Source organism: Petaurus breviceps, unplaced genomic scaffold (genome assembly GCF_028583685.1).
Source record: "Petaurus breviceps papuanus isolate PSGF00001 unplaced genomic scaffold, PetGlider_PUasm1.0 37, whole genome shotgun sequence".
Classification (NCBI taxonomy): Eukaryota; Metazoa; Chordata; class Mammalia; order Diprotodontia; family Petauridae; genus Petaurus; species Petaurus breviceps.
Window position 1 is genome coordinate 100,910,887 of NW_027186296.1, and position 19,425 is coordinate 100,930,311.

Here is a 19,425-nt window from a genome sequence, read left to right on the forward strand (position 1 = left end):
GTCAAGGTTTTGGTTGCACAGGCGCTCATTTGGTTGCTCATTTGGAATATGGGAACTGGGAATATGGGATGAGTGTTCTGAGTGAGCTCTGTTCACTGATGCTACGTGTGTAGATGTAGGTAGATATCCGTGTGTGGGAATATGAGAGGCCTAATGGAAGCTGAAGCGTCTTGTACATAGTGTCAACTACATGGGTCAAGATTCTCCATGCTTCCTTTCCTGATGATCAGGCTTTTTTGATTCCAGAAAAACATCACTGGGAGAATTCCAAAGTGCCTCTTGTTTCACATTCCCTGGTGTCAGCCCCTGCTGTATGTCCTAAGACCTGTTGTAGGACTGAGTTTGCACCATTTTTCTAGTATGACCCTGATCAAGGAGGCAGAATGTGGACTATGTAATCCCTCGTGTTTTTTCTACCTTTCATTCTCCTTTGTCCATGGAAGTGATAGAGGAATTCTGTCCTGAAACTAAGGTTGGGAATTATTCTGGGTGTCAACAGGTCATTGCCCTTTTATGCCAAAAAATAGGAGACCAAAATTAGCTCTCCAATTTTGTGTGTCTTTCCAGAGGAAAGTATTTCATCATTTTCAGGAGGAAAAGAGTACTTCCCAGTTTCTCCTTCACTCTCTTTCTGGTTTCTTTCCTTTCATCTTCCATTCTTCTCTTCTTCCTTCATTCCATTTTATTCTTCCCTTTTTTATCCCCCTTTTCGCATTTCCATTTTCTCCTTCTTCAAATAACTCCTTCACAGGTTAAGCAGATTACTTTTTAAAAATATTTTAATTATATTCATAAGTTGAAGGGCAGAGGTCCCAAAGGCACAACCATGCACAAATGAGCATTTTAATAGCTCATTGTGTTATAGACAGGAAGTTCTGCCCATTAAGATGCTGCAAGAGGCAGAGATGCACTTAGGACATTTGTAAATGAAAATTCCAGTGAGGTTTTCATAATTTTGTTGCATAAATTAGGGAATTTTAAGCTTGGCATGTGAAGGGTCTGCTGAGCTTGCCACTAGAGAGGAACAAAGGAAGGAATTGTACCTTTTCTGGATGGCATAGCCCTTTGGTATCCTTTTCATTATATTATTTTTGCACTAAGTTTTATCTAAAGGGGACTTCCCACCTCGGCAATTTCAGCCCCTTCTGAGCTTTGTGGGAAGTGCCTAAAGTCTTGAGATTTCATTCCTGAGAAAGGATACTAAAATGGAATTTTTCCCTCCCCCCTCTCTCTTGGATTAGATTCTGGTGTGTCCTTGACACTGGTGAATGGAGGAGACAGATGTCAGGGTCGAGTTGAAGTGCTGTACCAAGGATCCTGGGGCACCGTTTGTGATGACGACTGGGATTTGAGTGATGCCAACGTGGTCTGCAGGCAGCTGGGCTGTGGCTATGCCATGTCAGCTCCAGGAAATGCCCATTTTGGCCAAGGCAGTGGCCAGATTGTCCTGGATAACGTGCGTTGTTCTGGGTCTGAACCCTATTTGTGGTCCTGTCCCCACAATGGGTGGCTGGTCCACAACTGTCAGCACAGTGAGGATGCCAGTGTCATCTGTTCAGGTAGAACGTTTTTGCGAATTCTTCTTTCCCTCCTGAATGGACATGAATTTTTTTCAGGAAACGATTCATTTCTAAAGTCTGAGACTGTTTAATCAATATTTTTGTTGCTCAGACATGTGCCAGATCATGACAGATGCTAAGAAGCATCTAGTGGTGATTTTTGGCAACTCAGAGAAAAATCACATTATTTTCCCTAGAAGATTTCTAACTCTGTTTTTTTTTATTTGATGAAGACAAAGAGGATATACATGTCCTAGTTTTTTTTGTAGTTAAACAGTAACAATGCTCCCTTTGTATTTTATTTTTAAAATTTTAAGGAAAGAAAATTTCAATGCTTTTCTTTAATTTTTATGAATTCCATTTGCTTACAAGTCGTGACCATGCTTTAAATTTGAATAAGATTACTTGGTGTTGCCATCATATGCATTCCAAACCTTGGTGAGGATGATGGCATGTGGCCTATAAGATACTTCTATAAATTTGGAAAAACAACAATAGAAATCTTTCTTTTTTAACTTTAGTTGAAGTAGTCACTTGTGGCTCATTTATGTTGTTAGTTAATCAGCAATTATCTGTTGGTTCTGGCTGTTCTCCTTGGCTGCCAGTTTCCTGAGCCATGGGACACTTTTTCCTTACCTGAGGCTGAAATGGATTTTCCACTGAATTGGAGGTCTGTTTGTGATACCACTCTTCCGAATGTGTCTGAAATTGATTTTTCCTTTTTTTTCCTTACAGCTTCTCATTCTGTTTCACAAACAACACCTAGTAAGTTCAGCTTAAATCTTATATACCTTCCTTCTAGATTATTCTGGACTTTGCTCATTGGAAATATATGGGGAGTGTGTTTTTCATCTTTGCATCAAATTCCCATGCTATGCTTCATGATGTGACTTCATGATTTGATCTTAAACAATAGGTTTGACATTCTGATTTTCTCACTTTTAGCCACGTGAACTTTTCATATTTTGGCCAGTATTTTGTCCCAGTATATTTTAGTTTTAGAAATATTTCTGGGTCCAGAATTTATATGTATGTATAATTTCCATGTAGGAGTCCAGGTAAAATGTTTACTCCAAAAAACAATACCCAATCATTATCAAGTATTTTTTTTTTGGAGGGCAGTTGGGGTTAAGTGTCTAACCCAAGGTCACGCGGCTAGTTTTGTGTGTGTGTCTGTGTTAAGTGTCTGAGGCTGGATTTGAACTCAGGTCCTCTTGACTCCAAGGCTGGTGCTCTATTCACTGCACCACCTAAGTCGCCCTGCAAGTATTTTATTTTGTTATTATTCCCCAATTAGGCATTTTAAAGGTTTTAACTAAATTGCACAAATTTTGGTTATTTGATTTCTAAGTTGTATAGTTTTATATGGAAAATTCCTAAATTGTTCTGGATTCTTATTAAATGTCCACTGTCTTAGCACATAGAGCAGAGTCAGGTCCCCAGGGGCATGAATGCCTCTTGATTTCTCTGACTCAACTTTAGAAGGCTGAACCCTCTGGCAAAACCTGACAAATGTTCTGAGATCTCCTCAATGCTTTACTAAGACATGTTGCTTTTTTTTCTCTCCTGGTTGGTGGTACCCAACCAGCCACTCTTCAGGTAAGCACCATTTTGTTTGTATTTGGCCCCGGTCTTTAGGGCTCTCTTTGCTCTGTGACTGTTAGTTTTCCTGTATTTAGGAAGTGTATAAAGGGCATCTGTAAAGGGAGGATTTCATAGGCGCTCTGCATTCTCACACTTCAACAATTCAGCACTGATTAATTGCCTGCTCTGTGCAGGTGAGTCTATTTAACGGAGAGAAACCTCTGAGTCAGAAAGAACGGGGCCCAAGCTCAGTCCCTGACACATGCCAGTTGAGTAAACTCAGACACTTAATTCCCTTTTTTTCCTTACACCTTCTCATTCTGTTTCACAAACAACACCTAGTAAGTTCAGCTTAAATCTTATATACCTTCCTTCTAGATTATTCTGGACTTGACCCAACATAGGCAGCGTCTCAGAACAGTTGGCATCAAGGCAGTTAGATGAGGCAGTGGATAGCGTGCTGAGCCTGGAGTCAAGAAGACCTATGCTTAACTCTAACTTTAGACACTTACATAATAGCTATGTGACCCTAGGCAAGTCATTTAACCTGTTTGCCTCAGTTTCCTCATCTGTAAAATGGGGATAATAATTGCACCGATTGCCCAGGATTGTTATGATGGTCAAATGAGATAATATTTGTAAAGTGCTTAGCAAAGGGCCAAGCACATAGTAGGCTTCCCCCATCCTTAGTAGTTGGATGAATTTCCTCATCTAGACTTCTTCATGACCATGAAGTCATAAGCCTGGACCAAGACAAAACAAAAATTTTAAAAATGTGGGGCGGCTAGGTGGTGCAGTGAATAGAGCACCGGCCCTGGAGTCAGGAGGACCTGAGTTCAAATCCTGCTTCAGACACTTAACACAAAAAACTAGCCATGTGACCTTGGGCAAGTCACTTAACCCCAATTGCCCTGCCTTTCCCCCTCCAAAAAGCAAAAACAAAAGTACATTATTGTCTCTGGTGCTATGGATACAAAGATAGCCTTAGCCTTTAGAAGTTTATTTCATTTGTTTCCAAGAGTTTGGGATGGATAAAGTTTGAGTCTGAAAGACCTGGGTTCTAATCCTACTTAGACACTTATGACTAACCATGTGACCATGGGCATATCATTTAACTTTTCCCCATCTCATGTTCTCCAATTCTAAAACCAAGATAATAACAATTGTGGAAACTTTCACATAGGCTTGTTATAAAGAAGCAAGTGTTTTATAAACTTTAAAAGGCTAGGGAAGGGTCAGCTGGTATTGTGCCACCATCCAGGAGAGGATGAGAGCGGAGACCCAGGCATCTGTGCGTGTCTGTATGTGTGGGCATACACATGCTGGATCTATGTCGACACCATCATGACTTCTAAAAATCTCCATTTAGGGAGTTTAATGAATGTCTGTTCATTTCTATGGTGTTCTTTTTATTACTCACAGCCAGGAGGATACATCCAGCCCACTGCCTGATTTTATACTGGTAGGAGCTAAGAATGGCTTTTATATTTTAAAATAAAATTTTATTGAATGAGACTAAGGAACATCATCTTCTTAAAGAGAGAAAATTAAAATTACCACAGCCCACAGGCCAAATACAATTGGAAGCTAAAATCATTTTTACATTTTTAAAACAAAAAAAAATGTAAAAAGCATTCTTAGCTTTCAGGTAAAAAAAAAAAGCAGGTGGTTGTTTGGATTTGTCCTTTCAGCTATACTTTTAATCTCCTTTCTCTTGAAAGGATTATACTGCTTAATCTTTTTTTGTTGTTTTTTGTTTTTGGAGGGAGGGGCAAAGCAGGGAAATTGGGGTTAAGTGACTTGCCCAAGGTCACACAACTATATACTGCTTAATCTGGATCAATAAACTTTTTCTTTTTTAAAACTTTATTTCAAGTAGTAATTTGGCCTGATGTATACCCATTCTCTTTCTCAGGTACTTTGGAGATCTTTCTTGTCCAAGGAGAATGATAGTTGATTAGTGCTATGCTTATTAGGGTTAGGAACTAGACTTATGATTTCATTGATTTAGGGACCTTCCAGAGGCAGGTTGGCATTATTTTTCCAATTCATAGTCTTAGAGATTATTTTAGAACACGGAGAGGTTAAATGGCTTTCCTATATGTATCAACATGCCTGAGTCTTCCAGATTTTGTGGTCATCTCTCTTTGCCATGATTTTCTTATGTTTACTTCATTGAGAAGAGTTAATGCCATAAAAACACTGCTTTTCCTATTCTTTAAAAAATTTGTTACTGTAAAAAAGTGATTGTGGTGTGATGGGAAGAATATTGAGTTTGGAGTCACAACACCTGGGATGAATTCTGCCATATATAGTAGCTATCTGTGTCACTTTGGACTAGTCACTTACCCTCTGTGGGCCTCAGTTTCCTCCTGTGTAAAATGACAACCGGATGACCGCTCTGTTCCAATGCACCCGCCGATTCTCCCCACAATGGAAAAGATGAAGCACCCATGAACAGAAGTCCCACGCAGGTGCGCAAAGGAAATAACTGCTTTCCACTCTTTCTCTCTCTCTTGCAGTGAGCACTTCTCCTCCCTGCGGCGGTTTCTTCTCCAGTGCCTCTGGGTCATTTTCAAGTCCTTCATATCCTTCACACTACCCAAACAACGTCAACTGCATCTGGGAGATAGAAGTGAATTCCACTTCCAGGATAAATCTGGGCTTCCATAATCTGCAGTAAGTAATGCCGAGGTCACCTGCATGCAGTATGATGTCCATTCAACCCCCACACAAACATACATGCAAGCGTGTGTACAATTGTGCTCTCGGGCTGATGAATTTTAATAGGTTCATTTTATATTGTACTTATATCATACAGACACATTATATGTACATACATAGCCTGGAGTCAGGAAGACTCATCATCCTGAGTCCAAATCCAGCTTCAGACACTTACTACTTGTGTGAGCCTGGGTGAGTCCCTTAACCCTGTTTGCCTCAGTTTCCTTATCTGTAAATGAAGGAAATGACAAACCAGTATCTTTGCCAAGAAAATCCCAAATGGGGTCATGAAGAGTTGAACATGGCTGAAAAAACAACTGAACAACAAAAAATATGCTAAGATGAGTGTGTGTGCGTGTTTGTGTACTTTAAAAGACAATGGTAATACTACCTGGCAGTTACATAGAACCTACTCTGTGCCAGTCTCATTTTATCCTTACAATAGCTCTGGGAGGCAGGTGCTATTATTATTCCCATTTTGAAATTGGGAAACTGAGGCAAATAGAGGCTAAATGACTTGTCCATGTAGCTATTAAGTGTCTGAGGCTGGATTTGAACTCAAGCCTTTCTGATTCCAGACTGGCACTGTGCCACCTAGCTGCTCAGTATAGTAGTACCTTCATGGACACAAATTATAACCCCTTCCTGCCTTAGAAGATGTTTTTCAGGATTTCATAGGATCCGTATTTAAGACTGACATAGAGGTCATCTAGTTTAACCCCTTCATTTAACAGATGAAGAAATGGTGGTCCGGCGGTAAGGTCACACAGGTACTAAATGGAAGAACTGGGATATAAACCCAGGTTCTCTGACTACAAACACGGCACTCTTCCTTTGGCCTTAATCTCTGGCTAGCTCTAATATTTTACACAAAAATCAAATAGAACAAGAGGGGAAAAAAGTAGTAGAAGAAATTCATGAAGTGGGGAGGGAGAATCTTTGAGTAAATGCAGCAAGCAATCGAAGAATCAGCCTATATGTTTCTAGGTTTAGAGGTGTGTTGACCTTATAGGGATAGTAGGACCAGATCCTGGATCCTAAACAGAACTCTCTTGTAGGCAGGAGTGAATGATGAGGGTTGGCTAGAATTAAAGGATCAGACACGTGCCATTTTCTAATATTTTGGAGGGTTTGGTCACATGGGAATAATAGAATATTCTGACGCTTATCCTTGAGCAACTCAAAGAGTTTTCTAATATCACTGTACATTTAACTATAGATATTAAAGTGTAATACTTAAGTCTGGAACTAAAGAGAGATAACAAGGACTGAGATAGCTGTCCACACGTATATCCATATTCCCTGGCCTGTCAGGATATATCTGTCAGTAATGGCAGAACAGAGATTCCCATACCTGAGTCAGAACAGCTGAGAACCAAATTGTATCCATCCTAGTTGAAAAGAATAAGTGAAATAGTTGACCACTGTTTACACCCATTCTTTTTGTCCTTAGAAAGTCTTCCAAAAGCTCCCATTCATTCTGAAGGAGTTAGTTGCTTTTCACATCCACAGCAGCCTAAGATATGGGAAGAATATTTATTTAATGAGGGGCCACAGTTCCAGCCTAGGGGGTGGGTCAGAACAGAAACACTGATCCCCTTCTTCTCTCCAGTGTAGTGTTTAAAAATATGAGAAAAGAACTGTGTATGTGTGTGGGGATATACATGAATATGGTACTATTTTTTAAAAATAAGTTCCAGAACATGTAATTTTAAATGATGAAGAACCACCTATTTCCTCAGTCTGACTCATGTTCCAATGCGCAAGCAAGAGTTTGTTAGGGAATAGGTTTGCAGAGCCCAATGAACTGTTTTGTGCTATAACAAGATGTTTTTCTCTCTGTTTCCTTGATGTGGGGACTAAGAGCTACTAAACAGTTAGTCTGGAATTAAAATGCTGATAAGCCATGTTCTAACGGTTCCTCTTCAGGTTGGAGGCACACAATTCTTGCGGATATGATTATGTTGAAATCTTTGATGGAACACTGAATGGTCAGTTAATGGGAAAACTTTGCAACCAAACCCAGAAAATATTCACCTCTTCTTCCAACCGATTGACTGTTCACTTTGTCAGTGATGTCAGCATCCAAAATATAGGATTTTCTGCTTGGTTTAACTCTTATCCAAGAGGTAAGAGGAGTTGATCTTGTATGTGGGTCTTTGACAACCTCCCACCCTCACCCCTGCTACCATGCTGACTTTCTTTTTAACATGACCACTCCAAAGAGATTATTTTGGTGAAAGAATGTCTTTCGAAGTCATACTTCTTTTTTCCTGTGGTTAGAGTCAGTTGGCATAGTGGAAGCATGGACCAGGTGAAAGCATCACAGCAGAAATCATTATTCTGGGTGCTATCCCTGGTTCCAACATCAACTAGCTGTGTCAATTCACCTTTCTTTTTTAAAAAAAAATTATTAATTTGTTTCTTTCCTTTTAGTTTACAGGATTCAATTCCACAATTCCTTGAATTTCACATTTTGTCCCCCTCATTTCCCTCCCCCCCATGGCGGCTTATAGTCAAGTATAGGATCTGTAAATACTTTCACATTATACAATGGTCAGGTTATAAGGACGGATTGTACCAGCTGGAATGAAAAATGGTAAAGAGGACATAAAACCAAATAAGAGAACGAAAAAGATCAGGTATTTTGCTTCCACCTGGATATAAACTTAGTTCTTTCTAGTTCTTTCCCTGGATGCATGTTTTTCTCTCCATCATGCATCTTTTGGGATTGACTTATATCCCTGCATTGCTGAGAAGAGTCCAGTCTATCAAAGTTGGTCATCACACATACGTTGTGTCTGTAATTGTGTACAAATTTCTCCTGGTTCTACTCTTCTCACTCAGCATCAGTTCTTTTAAGCCTCTCCAGGTAAATATGAAGACTGCCTGATCCCCATTTCTTATAGCACAATAGTATTCCATAACATGTATATACCACAACTTGTTCAGCCATTCCCCAATTGATGGGCACCCCCTTAATTTCCAATTCTTTGCCACAACAAAAAGAGCTGCTATAAACATTTTTGTACATATGGGTCTTTCTCCCATTTCTATGATCTCTTTGGGATATAACCCTAGGAGTGGTATTGCGCGATCAAAGGGTATGAAAGTATTTATAGCCCTTTGGGCATAATTCCAGATTGCTCTCCAGAAAGGCTGTATCAGTTCACAACTCCACCAACAATGCATTAGTGTTCCCATTTCCCAGCATTTGTCATTTTCCTGTTTTGTCATCTTAGCCAATCTGACTGGTGAGATGTGGTACCTCAGAGTTGTTTTGATTTGCATTTCTCTAATCAATAGTGAATTAGAGTATTTCTTCATGTGCTTATAGATAGCTTTAATTTCTTTCTCTGAAAATTGCCTGTTCATATCCTTTGACCATTTATCAATTGGGTAATGACTTGTATTCTTATAAATTTGACTCAATTCTCTGTATATTTTAGAAATGAGTCCTTTGTCAGAGACATAGGTTGTAAAGATTCTTTCCCAATTTCCCACCTCCCTCTTAATCTTGGTTACATTGGCTTTGTTTGTACAGAAACTTTTCAATTTCATGTAGTCAAAATTATCCATTTTACATTTTATAATGTTCTCTAATTCCTATTTAGTCATAAAGTCATTCCCTCTCCGTCATTTCACCTTTTAAGTTTTAGTTTTCTCATCTGTGAAATGAAGACATCAGATTAAGTGATTATTAAGTTCCCTTCCAACCCCAGCATTCATAATCTTGGTCTCAGAATGGTTGATTTTTAAGATATAGCTTTGAACAAACATTAATGTAGAGTCCTTGCAACATATGTCTTGCTTTTGGTTTGCGACCCATGATTTCACTGGTATAGGGGACTCCCATTGAGGAAATTCCACTGGCAATGTAAATGATGATGATGATCTTGATGATAACTAACACTCACATAGTGCTTACAATGTGCCAGGCACTAAGCTAAGTGCTTTACGATTGTTATCTCACTTGTCTTATCTCAAGACAGCATTGGGAGGTAGGTGGTATTATTATTCCCATTTTACAGATGATGAAACTGAGGTAAGCAGTGGTTAGGTGACTTGCCCAGGGTCACATCGCTAGTGTTTGAACTTAGGTCTTCCTGACTCCTGGTGCTTTTTCCACTTCGCCACCAACCTCCAATTAGATCAGCAACTGCAACCAACTGCCAGCTCCCTGAGGATGCTGAAAGGTTGTGACTTGCCTAGGGTGACCCAGCCAGCAGGCAAGACTTGAACCCAGACTTTTTTTTGTCTCTGAGGCCAACTATTCTTGAAGTCTTGCTGCTTCTCATGATGTTTGAAGGATATGGTGAAGATAACTTTACAAATCCAAGTGACCCAGACTAGCATTGATCTTCAGTATGTTTTGATTGTGGTGGTTCTGGGTCATAGCTATCTAGCCCTGCTTTTTTGTGCAATTGAACTCAGTAGACATCTGTCTACTGTGTGTTGGATCTTATGATAGGGAATCCAAAGACCGCAATGCAACAGTTTCAGCCTCCAAAAAGCTTACATTCTACTACATACTAGAAGGATTGAGACTTATCCATTATAAGCTGTATCATTCCCCCAAGGAAAAGCTTCATTGATTAGAAGGCAGTTTATGCCACTTCATGAGGTTATTATGGGGCACATGGGCATATTTAACAGAGAATATTCATGATTAATTCATGGGTAGCCTTGGCTACACTGACTGGCAGTATATTTAGAAGCCTTTTCTAAGGGTAATAAATGGATTCAATTCATCATATTCCTACAGTGATTCACGTCTAAGAAGATGTTCAGAGAAGTCAGAGCAAAGCCACCAATCCATCTCAACATTTATGTTTAAGGGGAGCAATGAACTTAATCCTTATTGGGTTGGAAATCAGAGTTGTGATTTCCTTTTGCATTTTGCCAGGAATACCATGGCAGCGAGGCAAGGTGGTAGTATAACCAGACAGTACCCCTTTGGTATCTATGCTCTTTTTGGAGATTGACATCATATGTATTGATAGAACTGTTAATCTCTATAATGAGCTTTTAGTCACATGAGCTATATAGAATCCACCATGTGAGCAAGAATGTGGAAAATATCAGAGCTGGAATGACTTTTCATGAACAGATGTCATCTAGTGATAACTCTTGCTGTTTATAAACCTTCCTTTAAAGGATAGAATCATAGAATGTTAGAAGTCGAAGGCTTTTTAGAAATCACTTAGTGAGGTCATTTAATTTTACAGATGAGGAAACTGAGTACCAAAAGAGAAAATACTTTTCCCGAGATGTTATTTTTATTCAATTGTATCTGGCGATGAGGTGAATAAGACCACTTAGTTGAAGAGGGGTTAGAATTTTATGTCATGTTAGATGATCTTTTTTGACAAATAACTGCAGGTCAAAAGTATCATGTATTGCATATCTCTTTCAGATGCAGCCTTGAGGCTGACAAATGCATCCAATCACTGCTCTGGTCGTGTTGAAGTTTATCACAATGGATTGTGGGGAACAGTTTGTGATGACAGCTGGGACTTACAGGATGCTCAGGTGGTCTGTCAACAGTTGGGGTGTGGAACAGCCATTCTGGCCCCAGGAAATGCCTACTTTGGTAAAGGTTCTGGACCTATCACCCTGGATGATGTAAAGTGTAGAGGGAATGAATTAAATCTCTGGCAGTGTCAGAATAATGGCTGGTTCTCCCATAACTGCGGTCACCAAGAAGATGCTAGTGTCATCTGCTCAGGTATTTAATCTTTTCTTTTCTTTTCTTTCTTTCTTACTTTTTTTTTGTTTTTGCTTTTTGGAGGGTAATTGGGGTTAAGTGACTTGCCCAGGGTCACATAGCTAGTTTTTGTGTGTGTGTTAAGTGTCTGAGGTCAGATTTGAACTCAGGTCCTCCTGACTCCAGGGCTGGTGCTCTACTCACTGCGCGACCTAGCCACCCCTATTTAATGATTTCTTAATCACCTCGGGAAGACATATATTTTATTTATGCATTTTCCTATTCAACATATATTTACTGAGAGCCTACTATGTGCAAAACCTATGGTAGGTGATATGGGGGAGAATACAACATACTCCTTGCCCTCATAGAAACTGCAATCTAATAGGAGAGATAAAAGATACATAAATAACTAATGTTCAAGTGAGGTATAAAGTGTTATAGAAGTTAGGAGCAGGAAATGATTACATTCAGATTATATTTTTTCTGGGGGCAGGGTGCATCTGGGAAATCTTAATAAAGGATGTAACTTTGGAATTGGTCTTAAGAGAGTTAGATTCAAATTAGATAGGTACACCTTGGAGGGAAGAATGTTCAAAATGTGAAGGTGTATCAAGAAAAGTAGAGTTTGGTGAATGGTTTTGCTGAAACCTAGGATGTGGGAAACTAAATAAAATTAGAGAGAGAGGTTGGATCTGAATCATGGTAAACCTAGATTGCTAAATGGAGGTGTTTTGGAATTTATTTGATAAGCAATAGGGAGCTGTTGGAGGTTATTTTTTTTTCCCTGGAGGAGAAATTGGGAATGTGTGAAAAATGAGATCTATGTTTTCAATAGATTAATCCATCAGTGGTTTATGCCAGATAGATTAGGATGGGGGGGGACTATATAGGTAAAGACCAATTAGGAGTAATTAAGTGGCTATTGTCAACAGGTGAAGAGTTAGTGAGGGTTTGAATTGGATAGAGTGGTAGGAGTAGAGAGAAGAGTTGGACATAATACATATTGCAGAGGGCAGGAGGAGGAATCCAAGGAAACTCTGAAATGTGGAGTGTGGGTTGTAGAAAAGATGTTAGCACTAAGAGAAAAAAATGGAAACTGGGAAGAAGAGCTGGTTTGGAGGACATGATGAATCTGATATCAGATGTGTTGAGTTCCTAAAGCAAAAATTTAGAGTTAATAATAAATTTAGGGAAAACATAGGGAAAAAAAGTGTATAGCCTTCTAAGGTGACTACTTTAAAGGTTGTAGTACAGGTTTAGATGTGTAAGTTCTGTCAAATTTTTCTTAAAATCAGTTTCATTTTGTAGTGATGTTGTGAGAGCTCATGAATTTGTGTGCATTAATAAATGTCAGATGGTATTATTAATTGCTAAAAAAAATACATGGAAAACATCAATGGTGTCAACCTCAAATAGAAATAGGGTCTCTAAGTCATACATAAACATCTCTGTGAGCTGCTTTTTGATTCAGAAGAACATATATTAACATTATGTTCTATTGTACTTTTATTTATTTTGTTAAATATTTCCTAATCACATTTTAATCTGGTTCAGGTCATATGAGGGAGTGTTGTAGGCAGTAAAGTAGCTTGTGGGCCAGTGTGTTTGACCTTTCTTCAGTACAAGTCCTAGAATGCAACTCCCTACCTCATTATAGATCAGTCTGGCCAATTCCCTTTTCACTATGATCATCTTAGGCAGAAGAGAAGGGAATAGGTTTTTTGGAGAAAGCCACTTAGATTAATATTAAATTAGCTGCTGGAAAATGGAAAACTTTCAGTCAGTACAGCAGCTAATTTGTCTTTCCCCACAGAAGCCAGATAACCAACTTATTGGAGTTTTCTTCCTTTCTCCACCCCCTTCCCTGCCCTCCCAAATCTACCTCACCCATATAGCTGTAGGAATGTGTGACCTGGCCCCAGGTAACAATTGTATGGCTTTCCTTCTCTCACATAAAGAAGATGTAGGAACTCACTAAATCAGGTGGGTTGCTGGAGCAATGTTTTGGTCAGGATACCTGCAGAGTGAACCAGGGAAGGAGAAACTATAAAAATGCAACTCCTTCATATACACAGACTCATTGGCCCTTAATGTGCAATGTTTAGTTTTCTGTTCCCTAGGCCCAACTGCCTCCTCAAATTCATCTGCCTCAATCCCTTTGAAGTATATTACCAGGACCCCGTTAAGTATTCTGGTTGAGGTCTCATAAGGACATATCTGGGCCCCACTTTCCTGATTTGTAAAATGGCAGACAATCTAAATGATCTCCAAAGTCTCTTCCAGAGAGGACCAAGCATCAAGCACTAGAGACACAATTTTTCTGTGTGTGTGTGTGTGTGTGTGTGTGTGTGTGCTTACAGGGTAGGTCACTGTTCTTCAGTCTGCAGCTTAACCAACTATTTTTCTTAATATCTACTTTTGATCCTGACCCTCCCCTTCCCCCATCATTGTGCTTTTCCTTTCTTTTAAAAAAATTATTTTCAATTATTGGCTCTTTCCCACTCTACCTTGGTGAGACTCAGCATAGTTTTCATAGACACTTATGATTTTATCATAAAATCACTCAGAAAAGGCCAGCTCTGAGCCTGGTTCTTTTCTAAATCTCTAGTATCAACAATTAAGGAATATCCAGTAACTTCCGAAATGCTTCCAGGTTGTTTCCTGGGTGTTCTATAGCAAAACTAACCTACTTTAAAAAATCTTATCAACAGGTTTTCCAACAACTACTGCCTACCCACTAAGCCTACCTGTAACGTGTAAGTATATTATCCTTGACTTTTCAGATGGGGAATTCAGATGCTTTGGATGGTTACATGCTTTACATGTTTCTCACCTCTAGGTGATGTGATATAATGGCAGAAGCAATGAAAATAATGAATGCATGATTTCACTAAAACACTTAGCATGGTTTCTGGCACATTGTAAGCACTGTGTAAATGTTGGATATGATATGAGATGAGATGAGAATTATTATTATTATTATTATTATTAATTATTCCAAAATAGGCATGTATGAGATCTTTACAGGATGTAAATAATGACAGCTAACTCATCTGTAGAGTCAGATTCTTAGACATAGAAGGATCAGCTAGTCCACATATTTTAAGCCTTTTTTTGTGCCATGGACCCCTAGTAATTTGGTGAAGCCTGTCCACCACTTCTCAGATTACTGATCTTAAATGCATAAAATATAATCTGTAGTAATACAAAGGAAACCAATTATATGCAGCTATTATAATGCAGCTAGCAAAATATATATATGTATATATTTTAGGAAATAAATTTGTAGGTCCCAAGTGAGAACCTCAAATAATGGCCCAATCTTTCAATTCATGTAGGGATTCTTCCCCTTCTCTCCCAGTAATGACAATATGCTTCAATACATCAATGGTCCCTGAATTCATCAGTAGGTGGTCCTTCCAATGATCCAATTCACACCCTTCCACCCTTTAGTAGATAAGCCTATGAGTAGAGGTTGCCAACATACTAGTAATGAGTCTCTCCAAACTTAGTAAGACTGATCCTGGTATAACAATTCCAATTGGAAAAGCCGAATAGTAAGAGTTTCACACTTAAATATATAAAGGTTTAGCAGGGTCTGAAAACATAAGTAAAATAACTAAGTCTTTAACGTTAAGCTATTAGTAGTTGATCAAGATTTATGGCCTATATGCTAATGCTAGTGTGCAATGCAAGGTAGCAAAGGATAGAAATGATTTTTGTTATATGACCAAATAAAATCTTGTCTCCTCACTTTTTTTTAAAGCAATTGGGGTTAAGTAACTTGCCCAAGGTTATACAGCCAGTTCTTTTTTGTGTGGGTGTTAAGTATCTGAGACCAGAACCAATCCCAAGTCCTCCCGACTCTGGGGCTGGTGGTCTTACTCACTGCACCACCTAGCTGCCCCAAAACTTATTTTTTTTTTTGCTCTATTCACTGCACTGCCTAGCCACCCTTCTTCTCACTTTTTTAAATTAAAAAATGCTTCCATCAATATCATAAAAATCCTTGCAACTTTCATAGGGCCATTTCCCCCACAAATTTCTTTTGGTAATTTCAGAGTTTCAATGGCATCTTCATTTGTGTGGTAGTTTGCTTCCCATTCCAATAATATTTAAGCAAAGCATAGCATTTATACAGAGGGGATGAATGTTTTCCTGTCAGCTAAGCCCATAAATGAAAACAGGTGATCTGTGACTGATTTAAGTCTCTTGGAAATTGTCTTCACAGTATTGTCAAATTAAGCAGTCAACCCAAGAAGAAATTTCGCCTAATCTAAATAGACACCTTTGACTCAAACTCATTGTTGTCTTCCTCTGTACTGAGATTTACTGCTTGGTTTCTGGACCAGAGTGAGACAAAGATTAGGCTATTACATCATAAGCATTCCTTCTGAATTCAACAGAAAGTCAGGTTTTGAGTGACAAGAGAGATCTATCTTCTTCCTCAGATCACTTGAGACACTTTTAAATATATGACTAATAACCAACCCTTGAGCAAACAATCCCTTGTTTTTCATAATGACTTACTTTGTGTCTTTGTAATTTGCAACACCTTTATCTCATCCTGGAGCTCTGGAAGCAATATGTAGCTGGTTGTTATGATCTAAAATCACAAATGAATTTTGGATTTGTTTTCCCTATCTGTTAGATGAAAAACACAGCAGTCTGAAGTAATTGTTTAGAATTTTCTAGAAACCTCTCAATAAATTAAATAAAGCCTAGACATTTTGTATCAGACTGACACAAGTCTTGTAGGGAGATATATATGCCAGACAATCATCCTAACCGGCATCAATCAATCAACCGACATTTATTAAGCACCTACTTTTTTCCAGGCATTCAGGTTACAAAGACAAAAAATGAAAAAAGGTCCCTGCTTGCAGGCAGTTTACATTCTAATGGGGAGACAGCAAATATACATTGAAAAACAGACAGTATTATACATGGAGAGAGTTAAATATAGACAGAATCATTTGAGAGGAAGGGCACTTGACATTTAGAGGATCAGAATGAGTTTCCAATAGATATAATTGCTAAAGACAATGCTAAATGATTCTCTTTGCCACAGTTCATTCCTATGCCCTCACTCAAAAAGTTTTCGGCCAACCCTTCTGGAACCTTTGCATCCCATTGGTTCAGACAGTGAGAATATGGAGTCACCTCCATGCCCCAATGTGTCATTGAGAGAGAAGAATATTTGTGGAATAATAATAACAAAAGCAACAACAATAATAATTAATTTAACTTTATATGTGTTTTAGGGTCTACAAACTGCTTTCACAAAAAGTATCTCATTTTATCCTTAACTGAGAGGCAACGTTGCATAGCGTAAGGGTTGATCTCAAAACTAATAACAATAACAACAGCAACAATAACTAACTTTTTGTGTAGCACTATGAGGTTTGCAAAGTGTTTTACAGATATTATCTCATTTTATCCTCACCACAATTCTGGGATGTGGATGCTATTTTTATTCCCATTTTATAGATGAAGAAAATGAAGCCAAGAGAGGTTCGGTGGCTTGCTCAGGGTGACACAGCTAGTAAATGTCTGAGGTCAGATTAGCTGAGCTAAGATTTAGACCAAAGATCTTTGGACATTTTGTCTAATATTCTTTCTATTAGGTTATACTACACCTTATATTTATATATGCATAATTTGTGGTTATGATGCACTGATATACACATACATGTGTATGTATACATACACATTAACACCTACATGTATGTGTATATGTATGCACACACATATACATATATGTACGTATACACCTACATAATCTTAAAATTAAAATACCCTCAGAAGACATCTTGTCCAAACCTTTCCTGAAGCACGAATCTCCTTGTAACAGTAATGTAATTTGAATTTGAAGATCCCTTTGTGTTGGCAAAGGTAGCAGGTACTTAGCACTTAGGAACTGATCAAGCCTCTGTTGGGGAAGGTATGAACTCCTGTCTCCTGTTACTGACCTAACAGGAAGGGGTTGGCTGAAGGAAGTAGCTAATGCTGTGTATATAAGAAAAGCCCCAGAGAGGCACAGTCAGAATTTCTTGGGAGCAGCATCTGGTGGCAGAGCATCTACAGAAGAGAGAATGGAGAACTGAGCCAGAATTTCCTGAGAACTTGTCATGGTGGAGCTTCTTTTGAACAGGAGCCCAGGAGCCCTGAGCCAGGAGCCCAGGTGACTGAGGAAGCATTACTGGGTTGCTGAGACTGTGTTTGTTTGTGGCTTGGCTGAGCCTTGAGTTCCCTGGAGTAGAAATTGTGAAGGATATGACATTGACCAGACCCTGTGAACTTCAGTGTGGAACAGAACCTACTCAGAGAGCTGGAAAAGCAACTGGGAGCTATCTTCCATTGAACCCAGGTTACAGTCTGGTGAATCCATGTAAAATCTGGGACCATGGAAGAGGATCCAGGGAATCTGAGAACCAGCCCCAAGTCAAGATGAAAAGACCTTTCCTTGGGTACTGAATAAAGATGAAATTGTAGTTTACTAATGACCTAGGGGTGGAGGGTCTGTATCTTCTATTGTACTTACTGAGTAATGATACTTAGTAATTGATTGCTGAATAAGTGACTGACTGAGTTAACTTAAGACTTTGCCCCATGAGTGGAAGACTTTGACTATTGTACTTTGAGACTATATTGTGGCCATTTTAATGATAAAGCTGTTGTGTTGTGATAAGTTGTAATATTGTGAATGCTGTACCTTGATTTTCTGTGAATGTTTTGCTTTGATTTGTTGTGGAATCAATAGAGTGCTCACTATACTGTGTAATCAGAACTTTAAACACTGTCCACAGTAGCATTCTTCTGGAAAGCTGCTTGTGTATGGCATTACACTCCTCTAACATCTTTGAGTGATCATTCAACCTTTGCTTCAGTCCTTCTAGAGATGGAACTCTCCACCCCATTAAAGCTGTCCATTCTGTTCTTAGATAGCTCTGTTAATAAATTTCCCCATTACATTTTTTTGTTCCTTATAATATTCGCCAGAGTCAAGCAGCACTTGTGCAGGCAGGGGACAGATACAGAAAAACCAACCAACCAACCAACCAAAAACCTACCTCTCTGCATGCCTGATATTTTTCTTATCAAAGCTGAAAAGCAGATTTATTTGACTCTTCTTATGATGGTGACATTTTCCCTTGTTTTGTGACTGATAATTATAAGTAGTGACTTTTTAGTTTTAAAAAGGATATTCTGGGAAAGAAAAGGTGATTTGTCAGTCACCTACTTTCCATAGTCTTTATTTCCTAAGTGACATGATATTATACCCAAAATAATTTCAATGACATTAAAGAATGCATGATTTCTCTAGTTGGCCCCAAATGTCTTAAGAATCTGACTTTAGTTTAGAAGGATTTTTTATGTCCATAATCTTATCTGATCCTTGACACAGTTCCATGAGACACATAGTGTAAGGATTATAATCCCTCTTTTATAGATCAAGAAAGTGAGACCTGAATTTCTGTTTTCTTTCTACAGCAAATTTCCCTTGTGGAGGATTCCTTTCCCAGTCCTCAGGGCTCATTTCCAGCCCAAATTACCCTGAGAACTATCCAAACAATGCCAATTGTGTCTGGGATATTGAAGTCTCAAACAACTACCGTGTGACCATAGTGTTTGAAGATGTGCAGTAAGTGAAGAGTTTCTTTACAGATATAAGACAATCCAATCAAAACACTAAGTATAAAAATGGATAAAATCAGGTCTAGAAGCACAGATTTTCTACTACTGGGCATCTAAAAATAATTATGGGGCATGTCAATACATGAGGGGTGGTGACTTCTCCCCATCACAATATCAATCAGAAGCAAGCCAGTAAGTGATGGTTTTACT

The 19,425-nt window shown here is 38.7% G+C and overlaps 1 protein-coding gene across 1 annotated transcript in view; it reads left to right on the forward strand.

The window, feature by feature from the left end:
• Positions 1–19,425, forward strand: part of DMBT1 (deleted in malignant brain tumors 1) — a 495,581-nt gene that overhangs the window by 49,034 nt on the left and 427,122 nt on the right. Inside the window, 4 exon segments of the mRNA XM_069097407.1 lie at positions 1,242–1,559; positions 5,666–5,822; positions 7,797–7,996; positions 11,284–11,595. Of these exon segments, the coding sequence (XP_068953508.1) occupies positions 1,242–1,559; positions 5,666–5,822; positions 7,797–7,996; positions 11,284–11,595 (987 nt within the window).